This window comes from Propithecus coquereli, unplaced genomic scaffold (genome assembly GCF_000956105.1).
Source record: "Propithecus coquereli isolate 6110/MARCELLA unplaced genomic scaffold, Pcoq_1.0 Scaffold7, whole genome shotgun sequence".
NCBI classification, from domain to species: Eukaryota; Metazoa; Chordata; class Mammalia; order Primates; family Indriidae; genus Propithecus; species Propithecus coquereli.
This window is the reverse complement of record NW_012153062.1, coordinates 13,190,757-13,203,912: the sequence shown is the minus strand read 5'-3', so window position 1 is coordinate 13,203,912 and position 13,156 is coordinate 13,190,757. Positions and strand designations below refer to the sequence as shown.

The 13,156-nt window shown below is 39.6% G+C and overlaps 1 protein-coding gene across 1 annotated transcript; it reads right to left on the bottom strand.

Moving 5' to 3' along the window:
• Positions 1-2,301: 2,301 nt before the first annotated feature.
• LOC105823898 (chromosome unknown open reading frame, human C1orf52) lies at positions 2,302-8,692 on the bottom strand. The gene is made up of 3 exons (XM_012661194.1): positions 8,403-8,692; positions 7,574-7,772; positions 2,302-3,031 (listed from the first exon to the last, which is right to left on the bottom strand). Exons 1-3 carry the CDS (start codon positions 8,676-8,678, stop codon positions 2,958-2,960), a joined length of 549 nt encoding a protein of 182 aa, XP_012516648.1. The 5' UTR covers positions 8,679-8,692; the 3' UTR covers positions 2,302-2,957.
• Positions 8,693-13,156: the final 4,464 nt, after the last annotated feature.

Below are 13,156 nucleotides of genomic sequence, written 5' to 3'. Positions count from 1 at the left end.
AATTTATTTATTTTATTATTTTTACAATTAGAGACAGGGTCTCCCTCTGTTGCCCAGACTGGAGTGCAGTGGTGGGGGTCATAGCCCATTGCAGCCTTGAACTGCTCAGTTCAATCAAGCCTCCCACCTCAGCCTCCCGAGTAGATGAGACTACAGATGCAGTCTATTTTTTTTAGAGATGGGGTCTCACTATGTTGCTCAGGCTGGTCTCGAATTCCTGGCCTCAAGCAATCCTCCCACCTAGGCTTCCCACAGTGCTGGGATTACAGGTGTGAACTACTGCACCCGGCCTATACTTTGAATTTTAAAACATGGCCCATGTATGCTTAGTTTTTTTCTCATACCCTGTACAAAACAAAGTCATTCATGCCTGATGTAGTTTAACTTTATTTAAGATGAGGAAACAATCAGAAACATCAAGTGATTTGATTCTCTGAAAAGGATACTTGGATAATTTTTCTCATTGACATGGATTTTTATAAAACTCTTCCCCACTGGGTTTTCACTAGCTGAACCACACTTTACCTCAGTACTCACATAGACACACTTGTACAAACATGTTCCCAGGACATCTCTGAAGGGGAAATAAATCCATTCTCTAATGTGGTGATAGATGTACAGTGGTATGAAAGTCCATTTTCCAAACAGGAATATTGCTGTGAAGGTGAAGCAATCCATAAACAAGTTCATTTCCCTTTCCATTTTTGAAAAGAAACCCAATGAGATACAAATGGCTGAGTTAGCCTGCTCCAAAATACTTAGCCTGCTCCTTCCTAAGTCCTCTCTTCCCCTTCACAAAATGAAAACTAGCCGTGACCTGTACTGGCATAGGTGAACATCTCCCAGCAGTTGCTTAATAATTCCACAGGCCTCGCCACTACCTGTTTGAAAAATTAAAACGCACACTCTTGCTCTAAAAGAGTGATATTTGCTTTCCCACTTCTGTTATTTTCTAACAGAAGTTAGAAAGGAGGCTCAAAGCACCACCAGGGATGAACTAGTGAGCTTTTGTTCTCTGCCATAAACTAATTGATCTACGTTGGGAGTTGAATCCATGAGTAAAAAGAGATTTAAAAGATTTTCAGACAGTGAGTGGCATGCTGGGCTTTCGTGTATGAGCTTTGCTTTTGTGCTAATTTTAAAACCTCATAGTATTTTAGTAACTTCTGAGATATGTGCTCCACCAATACATGGATCCAAACTATAGATTTCTCCAGAGCCTGGGAATCACCATCTCACCATTATAACTCAATTCATTTGTGTTTAGTTTGGTGTCACACTGGGGTTACGCTTTACCAGTTGATACCACTCCCTAGTATATATACTACAGATTTCCAAATTCTTCACATACAAAGACTTTAATTTAAAAATAACTTCTTGTTTTAGCAATTACTTCAATTTTGGAATTCATATATTTGCAAACCTAGAGGATGTGCAGCTATAGAATTGGTTTTTCTAAGTTCGAGATATACTGAAAGCCATCGTACTCTTATACACTTTCCTCATTCTACAAAACACCATGGCTGGCACAATCACTTTAATAATTTTACAAATTTTAATCTACTCATGTTCTTAAGTAAACAAATTTTATATAATTTTTCATATTTTATCTTCCACAAAGGGGGAAAAACAGACTGGAGATTTTTTTTTTTAAAGAACGTCTTCCTTATACACTCAATGTGCAATATCCTATAATTAACTATTGTCTCTTAAAGGCATAAGAATCATGGAAAGATTGAGGGAGTGTGTAACCTCTCCTTTTTATTCAAAATGCTACAAATAACTGCACTGCATTTTGGACTGTAGAACTTAAATTGAAGATTACATCTTCCCAACAACCTCTTATTCATTTTGCGGAGTATTACTATATGTAAAGCATTAAAATAGGACCTCGGTAGAGAAAATATGTAGAGTTGCCAGATTAATTATGTCCTGAATATTACATATACTAAACATTATTTATCTGAAATTCAAATTTAACTGGGATTCCATTTTTTTATTTGCTAAATCTGGCAACCCTTTGTAGAAGATCCTTATCTTCAGTGAACTATTATATTTAGTAGGGAAATCAATGAATAATCATAATATAAGGCATGTATGATAAGTGCAGTCATACAATCAGAAGAAAAAGGTCTCCACTATTATACAATAGAAGAGTACCTGGAAGAGATGATAATTGATGTAGCTCTTGAAAAATGACTAATTTTTAATTGACAGATGGGTGGTATAATGTGATGATTTTGGAGTTCAAGTGTCCTGAGTTAAATTCTAAATTAATCACTCACTAGCTGTGTAACACTGGACAAGTTACTCAAGTACTCTTTATTATAAAATGAGGATACTGATACCTACCTTACTAGGCTATTTGAGGATCAGAGATAACATATGCACAAAGCACCTGGAACATAGGAGGCACCCCTTAAATGGTAATACTTATTATCACAACTTAAAACATCACATGGCAAAGAGGGTACTTGTCCCAAATATTCAGATGTTAATATTATACAGTATTAGTAATATTGAATAAGTAATTTTATTTCCATGATCTATTTACACTGTACAAACACTGTTGAAAAGCACCCTACAAGTTCACAGTACATTACAATATATTTACGTTAAAAATATATTCCTTTATAAAAGGTTCATAGAACATTGGCATGTCAACATGTGACAAAATTCTCAAAGCATGTTACCAATTCTGTGATAGCAAGAATGTTTCCAAGTGTTGTCAATTTCACAATCACAAGTCACCATTTGAGTTTTAAATACATATAAGTTTTAAATAAAAAATGAATTCTACAGTGGAAAGTTCTTGAGGCAATAGCTATTAGATTTCATTAACATATGTATTTTCATGGAAATGTTGTGTCATAATAATCCAGAATATCAACTTAATTTGCCCAAAGAAATATTTCAATAGGTTTAGCAGTCCAGAAATTCTGGTCATTTGTTGTTTTCTACTTTTTCTTCTTTGCTGGTTCTCCTGGTTCTACTTTGCGCTTTTTAGAAGCATGCTCATCTTTTTCATCATCTTTAAATAGGAAAGGAAGAGTTTCAATCAGTAATTTTTAAAAAAACAACATGTTAAGCATTAAAATTTCATTGGCTTTAGACCAAAATCATCATCCTCATCAACTAATGTTTCTTCCAAAGTTTCCCAATAAAAACCAAAAATTAACTTTTAAAACTCTGACTTTAAACTACACGTAAATGTAAGCAATTTTTTTCAATTGCAGCAATACAAAATTCACAAAGTGACCCTTTAGTGCTATATTAAGGTAGCTTAAAATAAATGATTTTATTTCTGCAAAAATCAGATTTGTTCTGAAAAAGTTGTTCCCAAATATTCGACAGTATACACATTGTGTATATCCAAATGCAATCTACACTTGGTAAGAACGGAGTATTTTTTTTCACACAAAAATATCAGTCTAACCATGACAGCATGTAAGTGACTTTTCCTCAGCTGTCCTTTTCCTTTCAATCTGCTTTCTCTCCTCCAAAAACAACTTTCTGCTCTCCCTATCTTGTTCTCCACTCCTTCCAAATCCTTATATTTTGAGGTTAAAAAGCATTCTCAAGAAGGTTTCACTAAACCTCTATTTTCAATTTTGTCCTAGGAAGTTAGTTCTAATTTTCTCCCCATTCCTAGGAGAGTCAGAACATTCTAATGGCAACAGAAAAACACTTATACTCCCCGCTTCATCTTATGGAGCATTTGGATAGGGGAGGGAGGTTAGAGAAGAGCATTGCATTAAAACAATGTCCTTTACACCTTTCCAAAACGTTATTAGTGTTTGTAGCCACAGAAAATTTCCAACTCATAAAAATGCTGTCAAACCTGAAAAAGTGGACCTTTTTATTCTATTTAAAAAATCCAACTATATGGTTCAATAAAACAGAGTAGCACAGGCTAGTTGCTAATTCCCAGCTCCCTAAACAAATGTGTGGTATTAGTTTAAGAACTCCATATATAGTAAATAACATGTAAAAGATGTTATGATTTATAAAGTACAAATTTATTTTGAGCACATTACTGAATTGTAGCTTTTGACTTCATTTTCTTGATCAACAGACACTCCAAGTTCAACAGGTACCATGTGGTGATGGATAAAATATTTTGACGTTGAAAGGAGCTTTCGTATTAAAAAGTTTGGGAAACTGATGATATTAAATCATAAATTCTTTGAAGGAAATATATTTAAAATCTTAAGCTTTCAATTCCCTTCTCAGAATATCATATTTGTTAATGTGGAAAATTAATATTAGCAGGTGATACATCTTCATTCATCTTCCAACACACCATGGTGATGCTATCCATGCTTCATAGAGCACTGTGGATTTATGTTGGCAGTGTAGTAAAATACAATTCAGATCAATGCCTCATCCTAGGAATTTACAAGCCAAAGTTTTAATCTATAGTTTATCATGTAAACACACAAAAGTACTGGCTCTACAAACCAATCGATGATGGTAGACTGCTCAAAAAAGCTAAGGCCTTTGCATTTTAACTGGAGTTAATTATCATCAAACTTGTTTTTTGGATTATTTTCAGTAGTAATAACATAAAAATTAAAAGCACTAAGTCTACTACAAAATTTACTGTTCATTAAAATTCATTAAAAAGATGATTCTGAAACACTTCTGCTTTTAATCTGCCACTTTGACAAGTAAATTTACTGAATAACAACAAAACCACAAACTACTGAGGCTGAAAAAATAACTCCTATCAGTGATTTGAGCAGAAGTGCTAATGCCATCTAGTGTCATGAGAAGGCATTGTTCTAAAACTAATGCAGGAAAAAAAAAATCTGAAAATGTTCATTCATCAGCTTTACTGAGCTTTTTCACTGTGTCATATGTACAGATGTATTGGTGAGGAAACAATTTTTCTATTATGGAACTCTAATCGCTCAAGATAAATAAGTTTAACCTATTAATATAAACTAACTTTCTAAATTCTAAAAAAAAAGCAAAATAAAAAGCATCAGCTACATTAACTAGGTTTTTACAATTACATGTTGATAAAGCTAAAACTATTAATATCTCACTTATAAGCCTTACATATCTACATTTTATAACCACTAAACAAGGAGTGCTGACAAGTAGCAAGACCCAATGAGGAGTTCTGAGTTTTTCTTAGCTTTTCCTCTAAAGTAACTGGGAGAAGCTCCTAGCAAAAAAAAGGTCAAAGGACAGAAAACGGGAAGGCAAAATAGAAACAAGGTAACTTCATAATCTGAAATTTAGACAATTTAAGAGTGCAGGCAGGGCGCGGTGGCTCATGCCTGTAATCCTAGCACTCTGGGAGGCCGAGGCGGGCAGATTGTTTGAGCTCAGGAGTTTGAGACCAGCCTGAGCAAGAGTGAGACCCCGCCTCTACCAAAAAATGGAAAGAAATTAATTGGACAGCTAAAAATATATGTAGAAAAAATTAGCCAGGCATGGTGGCACGTGCCTGTGGTCCCAGCTACTCGGGAGGCTGAGACAGTAGGATTGTTTGAGCCCAGGAGTTTGAGGTTGCTGTGAGCTAGGCTGATGCCACGGCACTCACCCCAGGCAAGAGAGTGAGACTCTGTCTCAAAAAAAAAAAAAAAAAAAGAGTGCAGAGTTTCTTGTACATGATATTTTATGAATCAAAAAAAATAGAGGCTAAAAAATATCAGGAAAATTAATTTTACAGTGACTTTATGAACATGGTACATATGTTGGCCTTTTCCATATAGAGACAAAGATACGGCAGCACCAGCCTACAGAAACCTAGTTTGGATGTCAACTCCAGCATCCTTATTGCTATTCTCCCTACAGAAGGATAGTAATTTCTCAAACACTGTAGGTTGGAAAACATCAAGAGACCAAGCTCCAGTTTAATAAGGCATAATTTCCATTGAAAGGCCTGAATTTGAATCCTTATTCTGCCTCTTCTTAGTTGTGTGAATTTGGGCAAATTCTTTAATCTGGGATCATTTTCTTGTCTGTAAAATAGTAATAATGGATCATGTACCGCTCTGTATCAGGTAGCTAAGAGTAATAAATTATAAAACTTCTGTGAAAGTACCTATTCTAGAACTTGGCATTTTCTAGTTTTGTGACCTTGGAAAAGTCACCTCTTATCTCCACATTTCCCTATCTGGTTTCACAAGGTGTTGTAAGGATTAAAAATTATTTATGCAAAAGTATTTTTATTAACTACATAAAATACTATACAATGAGGTATTATAAATGCTCATTTCATTTAAGGTTTCCAAAGACATGCCAATTACCGAAGATGAGCCTTCAGAAGTGATTTCTAATACGTATTGGGAAATCGGCAAAAGAAATGAAAAAGCTAGGTAGAACTAAAACTAGAATAAGAACTCCTGTCAATTCTCCTTTTCCTTCAAACAAAATATAATTCTCTGCATGGCTGTAAAGGGGCCAAAGAAATTGAACTGTGGGAAGATCAGAAATCTGTTTAATAAAAATGGCACATTCTTTCTTAAAAATCATAGTCCAAAACATTTAGTTCAATACAACAATTATCCACTGAATACTTACAATGTGCAAGTAACTATGATACAAACATAAAGACCTGAATCCTGCTGTTTCAGGAACTCATTTTCATAATGGAGACAGACTTATAAAAAAGAAAATCACATACAGGTGGTAAGTGCAATCAACAGCATTAGCACATACAAGGTACAGACGAGGAAATAATTAGAGGTGATACCTGAGATTTTTTTTTTTCTTCTTTGAGTTGCATTGTGAAGGATGAGTGAGTTTACCAGCCAACAAGGGAAGAAAGAACACTTCAGACTAAGATGCAGTAGGAAACCATAAAATAGTATAGTCTATTCAGTTCTGGATTTCAAGATCTTAAAGTGCTAGAAAGGGGGCCATTCAAAATGAGAGTGGAAAGGAGGCAGGGCCTATCACCGAAGGCCCTGACTCCATCCTGTTGGTGAAGGGTTTTAAGAAGGCAAATTATATAATAGATATGACTGTTAGAAACTGAACACTGGCTGGGCATGGTGGCTCACACCTGTAATCCCAGCACTTTGGGAGGCTGAGGTGGGAAGACTGCTTGAGGCCGGGAGTTCAAGACCAGCTTGGGCAACATAACATGTTACTGTTCACTTCTTACTTGGTCTTACTAAGTCCAAGTAAGAAATAAAATTATTCATTTTGTCACACTTATTTGAGCTTTAAAGCACACCTGCTTTAATATAAGATGAAGCCTTCAGCACTTCGCAGCTGCAGTCACAAGAATCCATGAATTAATGTTGTTCTAATAATAAGGCACCATAAATCACAGAGACTACTGATTGAGATATCAGAGATTTCACTTTAAAGCCTGAATAATTTATGATCTTCCACTAAAACACAGCAAATACTACCGGCTGAAGAGATCAGAGGCTTCACTTTAAAACCAGTACGTATGATCTTTCTCAAAAACAGAGCAAAAAGTACCAACGACCATCGTAAGTTTGCCAATTCACTAGATTTAAATGTTGTTCATTAAATATCTCATTCTTCTTAAGCCCATCACAGGGACCAGAAGATATTAATTACTACTAGATTTTGACCTTCTTACCTGATTCCAATGTCTCCTCCCCTTCCGGTAGAAGCCTAGCTTTCTTAGCATTCTGTGGGGCATCATCACCATTGTCCTCATATATGTTAGACCATTTTATAGCCATATCCAGCTCTGGAGGCGGAGGTTTCTTTTCAGTAGTGTAGGTCTCAGGAGGTGGTACATAGTTTGACTTCCATATTTTGAATTCCTTTGGAGGCTGTTAAGCAAGCACATTAAGAAGCACTGTGACAAACCAAGGTTCCTATGATTGGTGGGATAACATGCATCTCCCTGCCGTTCGCTTATGGTTCAGGCTGACTTTTTTTTAAGGTTTAAAGACACATTTTTCCATCAAAATCATAATACCGTTAAGTGAAAAGCCAAAGGGTTCCCTATATGAATAAAGCTAATAGCTTTTAGTTACCAAAGAAGAATCCAGTCTCAGAGATACTACGCCAAGGCTGACCCCTTCAGGAGGCTGCAGCAGACACTGTCTTGGAGGCAGCACCGCAGGCACTTCGGCGTCAAAGGGAAGGGGTCTCGGGGAGAAGCTGCAGCGGGGGGGCGGGGGAGTCACCACCGTTAGTCCTCGCCGCGCGGGGTCGGGGCACCGAGCGCGGAGGTTCGGGTCACCTCGCAAGGGGGCGGGGCTGCGGGTCTGGTCCGACACCCACCAGGCTGGGGGAGGGGGCCCGGGCTCCCCAGGGCTGGAGGTGGGAGGGGTGGTGCGGCATCCCGCGGGGGATGACTGCGTGTAGGGGAATGGACAGCCGGCCCCCAGGAGGGGGTCAGGAGGAAGGGGGCGGAGGCCGGGGCCAAGACGGCGAAACGGGGTCGGGGACCTCACCTCCTCAGGCGCCTTGACGACGTGCCTCTCCCAGTCTATCTGCTTGTTGAGCGGATTGTAGAGAAAGGCTGGGCGAGTCACGCTGCTGAACAGCTCGTCGGGTCCCGGCAGCCGCTTCTCTGCCTTGTTCCCACAGCTGCCCGCCGACTTCGCCGGATCTGGGGTTCTGCGACTTGTCTCTTCGGGCTCGATGTTATCCTCCTCACCCGAGGAGCCTGAGCTGCTGCTCCCGTAAGCCGCGAAATAGCTTAGAGGGTCCTTCTCCTCGGCTGCCATGACGGCTGCGCGCGACGACCTAGGACTCCGCCGGAAGTCGGAAGCCTTTCCAGGGTCCACCCAGTGGTTGGCCCCGCCCCAAGCCTTGCCCCGGTCTCCCGATTGGCGCCCCCTTGCGGCTGCGCCACGCTCCTGCGACCTGACTGAGGGACTGAGGACACATTCCTAAGCAGGGATTTCTTTTGCTCGTTCTTGAGCATCCCTGAGAAGAGAGGAGGTGCTGTGCCAGGGTTCCCAGCCAAACTTTCTGCATTCAATAGCATTTATTAAAGGCAGAAGAGCTAAGACTTTTGTCTTTTCACTGTCACTCGACTTTAGCCCCTGCTCAGAGATACTAGGATTTCTTCCTGATCCACTGCATCTCCTCTTTCAAATACAAATTACTCTCACTGTGCTTCCCTTGGTTGTCATAAAAGATCTGGGGGGGGGGTTCCCAAGTCAAAAACCAAATCTTTTCCTGCTTGACCTCATTCTAGTGCACTGTGAACAGCCTCTCTTTGGTAAAATTCCTGTTGGATGGCATCCTGCCACTCAGGGGGTCCTCCAAACTCAGGCTTCCCACTGTCAGCCTCTTTCCATTCCTGCTTTGCTCCATATGGTCTTTAAATGTTGGTGTTTCCCAACATATTATACTATCTTGCAGCAATACTTACTAACATTTTTGGAGAGCGTTACAAAGTTGCAAGTCAGCCCATCCCTTTCTACTGCATTAACTACTTTATGCTGTGACTCCCAAAAGTGTCTCTCCAACAGCAACCTTCCCTCCAAGCTCTAGACTGGACCTCCACCTGGCTCTTCATTTTTCATATGGACATCATGGTGGGGCCTCAAACACTTACTCAGTGGAACAGTGACACAACCATGTGCCTTGTCACCAGGGAAACTAGAAATCTTTGCTACCTTCTGGAGAAATAAGAATGATGCCCAAATGAAGTTGGTATTAGTGTAAACGTTCAGACCCTGCGTAAGCACGCTTACTTCCTAGGTGATACTCATATCTTGCCATCCCTCCCTGGAGGTAGGCTCCAGGGGCAGAGATGTCTATCTTGTTCACTCCGCTTTCCCAAATCATAGAGGACAAAGTCTGTGTGCTCCTTGAGGGGAGGAGCCGAACTGTGTTTTTTTCATTTTTATATTCCTACTACCCAGCACAGTGTCACAGAGTAGATGATCAATAAACATTGTTGGATTATAATAATTTATGATGGTTTGGGTCTCCATAAGTGTTTCTCAAGTTTTTCCATCCAGGTATTGACAGAGGAAAATGTCAATCCCAAGGTGTAGTTTGGGAGTCCCCCAAACCATTCTCACTCCTGACACCAATTGCAAGTTCAGGGATCCCTTGAACCACCCTCAGGTTTGATGACTAGCTAGAAGGACTCACAGAACTCACTGAGAGCTGTTATATTCACGGTTACAGTTTATTGTAGCAAAAGGATACAGAAAAAAACCAGCCAAGGGAATAAGCACATGGGGCAGAGTCCAGGAGTGTTCCACATTCAGAGCTTCCGGTTGTCCTCTCCCAGTGGAGGCATGGATGGTACTAACTTCTCTTGGCAAAGATATGTGACAATTCGCATGGAGTATTGCCAGCTAGAGAAGCTCAGTTGAGCTTTGGTGTCCAGAGTTTCTACTGGGGCTTGGCCGTATAGACATGGTTACCTGCCCACATGGCTGACCCGTCTCCAGCCCTTCCAGAGGTTGAGCTGATACATTGTGGGCCAAAGCCCTATAGGCATAGTTTCTTTTTTTGTAATACAATATACTATCTTGAAAGTGTATGCAAATATTATATAGTTGTCCCTAATATAGCTCTTTTATTGTATTAGACAAAAATATTTAAAATTACTTATTACTGAGTAAAACTGACACTCTAGGAAGATAACCACATTGATCCTGTGGCTTTTAAAACTGGCCCATTGTTGAGTGCCTCTGACGTTGAAGTACCCAGTTTGAGCGGCATGAATCCTTGTTATGAAAGCCAATAGCTTCTGTGTGATTCGGTCCAAGGATCACCTACCTCTTATTTAACCTTTCAACAAAATAGGTCTCCTTGAAACACTTTTTTCTCTTACCTTTCACTAGATCATACACTTTAGTTCTCTTCCTGTTTCACAGGGCCCTTTCCAGTTTTGTCTGTTGCCTTCTCTGTATCACCTTTAGCTGTAGAAGCACCCCAGGCTCAGTCCTGGGTCTTCCCCCTTTTTTTTAATCTACCCTCCATTTCAAGGTGAACTCACCAAGTCCCATGGTTTTAAATACTACTTTATGTTAGTAACTCCCACATTTATATAACCAGTCCAGAAGTCTTCCTGAACACCAAACTCCTGTATCCAATTTCCTACTTCAATATCTTACAATCCCCTCAAACTTAGCATATTTGTGGGAGATTGTCTACAAAAATAGCTGCCAACAATTCCTCCTGTCTGAATTTTCCCAGCGATTAGATTCAGGTTATAAATTTTTGGCAGGAATATCATGGAAGCGGAGTTGTGGTCTTCTCATTGCGTTCAATCAGGAGGCACATGATTTCAATTTGTTCTGGCACTGATGGTTTTACTTTTGATTTCTTGATTAAGGTGGTGTCTGCCAGGCTTCTTCACTGTAGTTACTTTTTTTCCTCTTTGTAAATAATAAGTGTTTTGTAGGGAGTTACTTTGAGACTGTCAATATCCCATTCTCTATCAAATTGTTTGTTCATTTATTTATATTAGCATTGGTTCATGGTTTCCTAGTTTATCAAATGAATTATAATCCATTACTATTATTTATTTTGATGTTGAAATTGTTCCAGATTTGACCAATGGGAGCCCCTTCAAACAGGCTGTGTCCTTTGGACATGTCCCCATGATTCTTTGAGCACCTGCCTGCTTTCTGGAATGTTACAGACTCATCTTCCCCCCCCCCCCAAATATTAAGGTGGTACAAATGTTTTAGGTTATATGGATCACTTTTATACTGCTTGAGTCCCAGCTAAAGGTGTGCCCGTCACCCAAATAGTGTTCATAGTACTCATTAGGTAGGTTTTTGCCCCTCTCCTCCTCCCCCCTGGTTGATTTCCACTAAGTTTTACTTCCCTCTGTGCACACGTGTGCTCATCACTTAGTTCCAACTTAATAGGCAGTACATGCGGTGCTTGTTTTTCCATTCTTGAGATACTTTGCTTAGGAGAATGGTCTCCAGTTCCATCCAGATTATTGCAAAAGGTATTAATTCATCTCCTTTTATGGCTGAGTAGTACTCCATGGTGTATGTATATCACATTTTATTAATTCACTCATGAACTGATGGGCACTTGGGTTGATTCCACATCCCAGACTTATCTTATACTTTGCCCTGGAATTAGCATTAGCCATTTTCTTTTAATGGAGAACGGTATTTAGAAGCCAAGATCTGGGTGCTAAGTGTGCTCATTGCTAATGAGGTGGTAATGTTTCCAGCGTCTCACAATGGACAAAGCTAGGGAATGTATTTATTTCTATATCTATCTATATATATTGAAAATGTTGAGTTCACCCTGATACTTCTGATTTTAATCCAACATTACAGAGTTTCTTTTAGTTTTCTCTCTTTCCATATTTATAACTCCATTCTCCAACAATGAGAAATCTGGCTTCCTTTATGCTAAACGCATTTACTTATTTGATCAGTACCCATATATACAGCCAATCTTCTATCACTGCTGCTGGCTCTTTTCCCAGGTGGATGAACTGCTTACTCCACTTAGGATCTGACACACTGCGTTAGACTGCCCTCCGTACTCTGTTCCTACTTGAGGCTCTGATGCTGGGCCACCCCTACAAACATTCCTCTCTGTGAAATCTCACCTCAACCGAGGCTCCTGGGCTCCCCTCAGTCACCATTCCCCTACTCTTAAGTTCCAGCCACACAGGCACAGGCAGTTCTCACTAACTCCTTCTTACCTTAGGGTTTTAACCTCAATGTTACTTCTATCTGGAACCCTTTCCCCTGGAACTTCCCATAGCTAGCTCTTTTCTTATGATTTAAGTCTCAGCTCAAAGCCTCACCTGCTCTAAGAGTCTTTCCATGATAATACTATCAATTACCTTCCCAATTTACTTTTGAACTCATACTTTTTGTCTCCATGGTAACTAGAATTATCTTGGTTTTCCTTGTTTATTTTCTAATTCTCTCTCCCTATGAGAATATGAGTTCTATGAGAACACAGGCTTTGTCTACTTTATCACTGTATCAACAGCACCTAGAATAATAGGTACTCAGTAATTCTTGAATTAATGAATGAAAAAATGCATAATTCCACTCTTACCTTTCTGCTTTTAAGAAATGCTAATAAGGAGGCCGGGCACGGTGGCTCACGCCTGTAATCCTAGCACTCTGGGAGGCCGAGGCAGGCGGATCGTTCTGAGCTCAGGAGTTCGAGACCAGCCTGAGCAAGAGCGAGACCCCGTCTCTACCAAAAAATGGAAAGAAATTAATTGGACAGCTAAAAATATATG

Coding starts and splice junctions, on each gene's coding strand:
- LOC105823898 (XM_012661194.1), bottom strand. CDS start 8,678: ATGGCAGCCGAGGAGAAGGACCCTCTAAGCTATTTCGCGGCTTACGGG. Junction 7,773..8,402: donor TCGTCAAGGCGCCTGAGGAG/GTGAGGTCCCCG, acceptor CTTGCTTAACAG/CCTCCAAAGGAATTCAAAAT. Junction 3,032..7,573: donor GGAGGAGACATTGGAATCAG/GTAAGAAGGTCA, acceptor TCCTATTTAAAG/ATGATGAAAAAGATGAGCAT.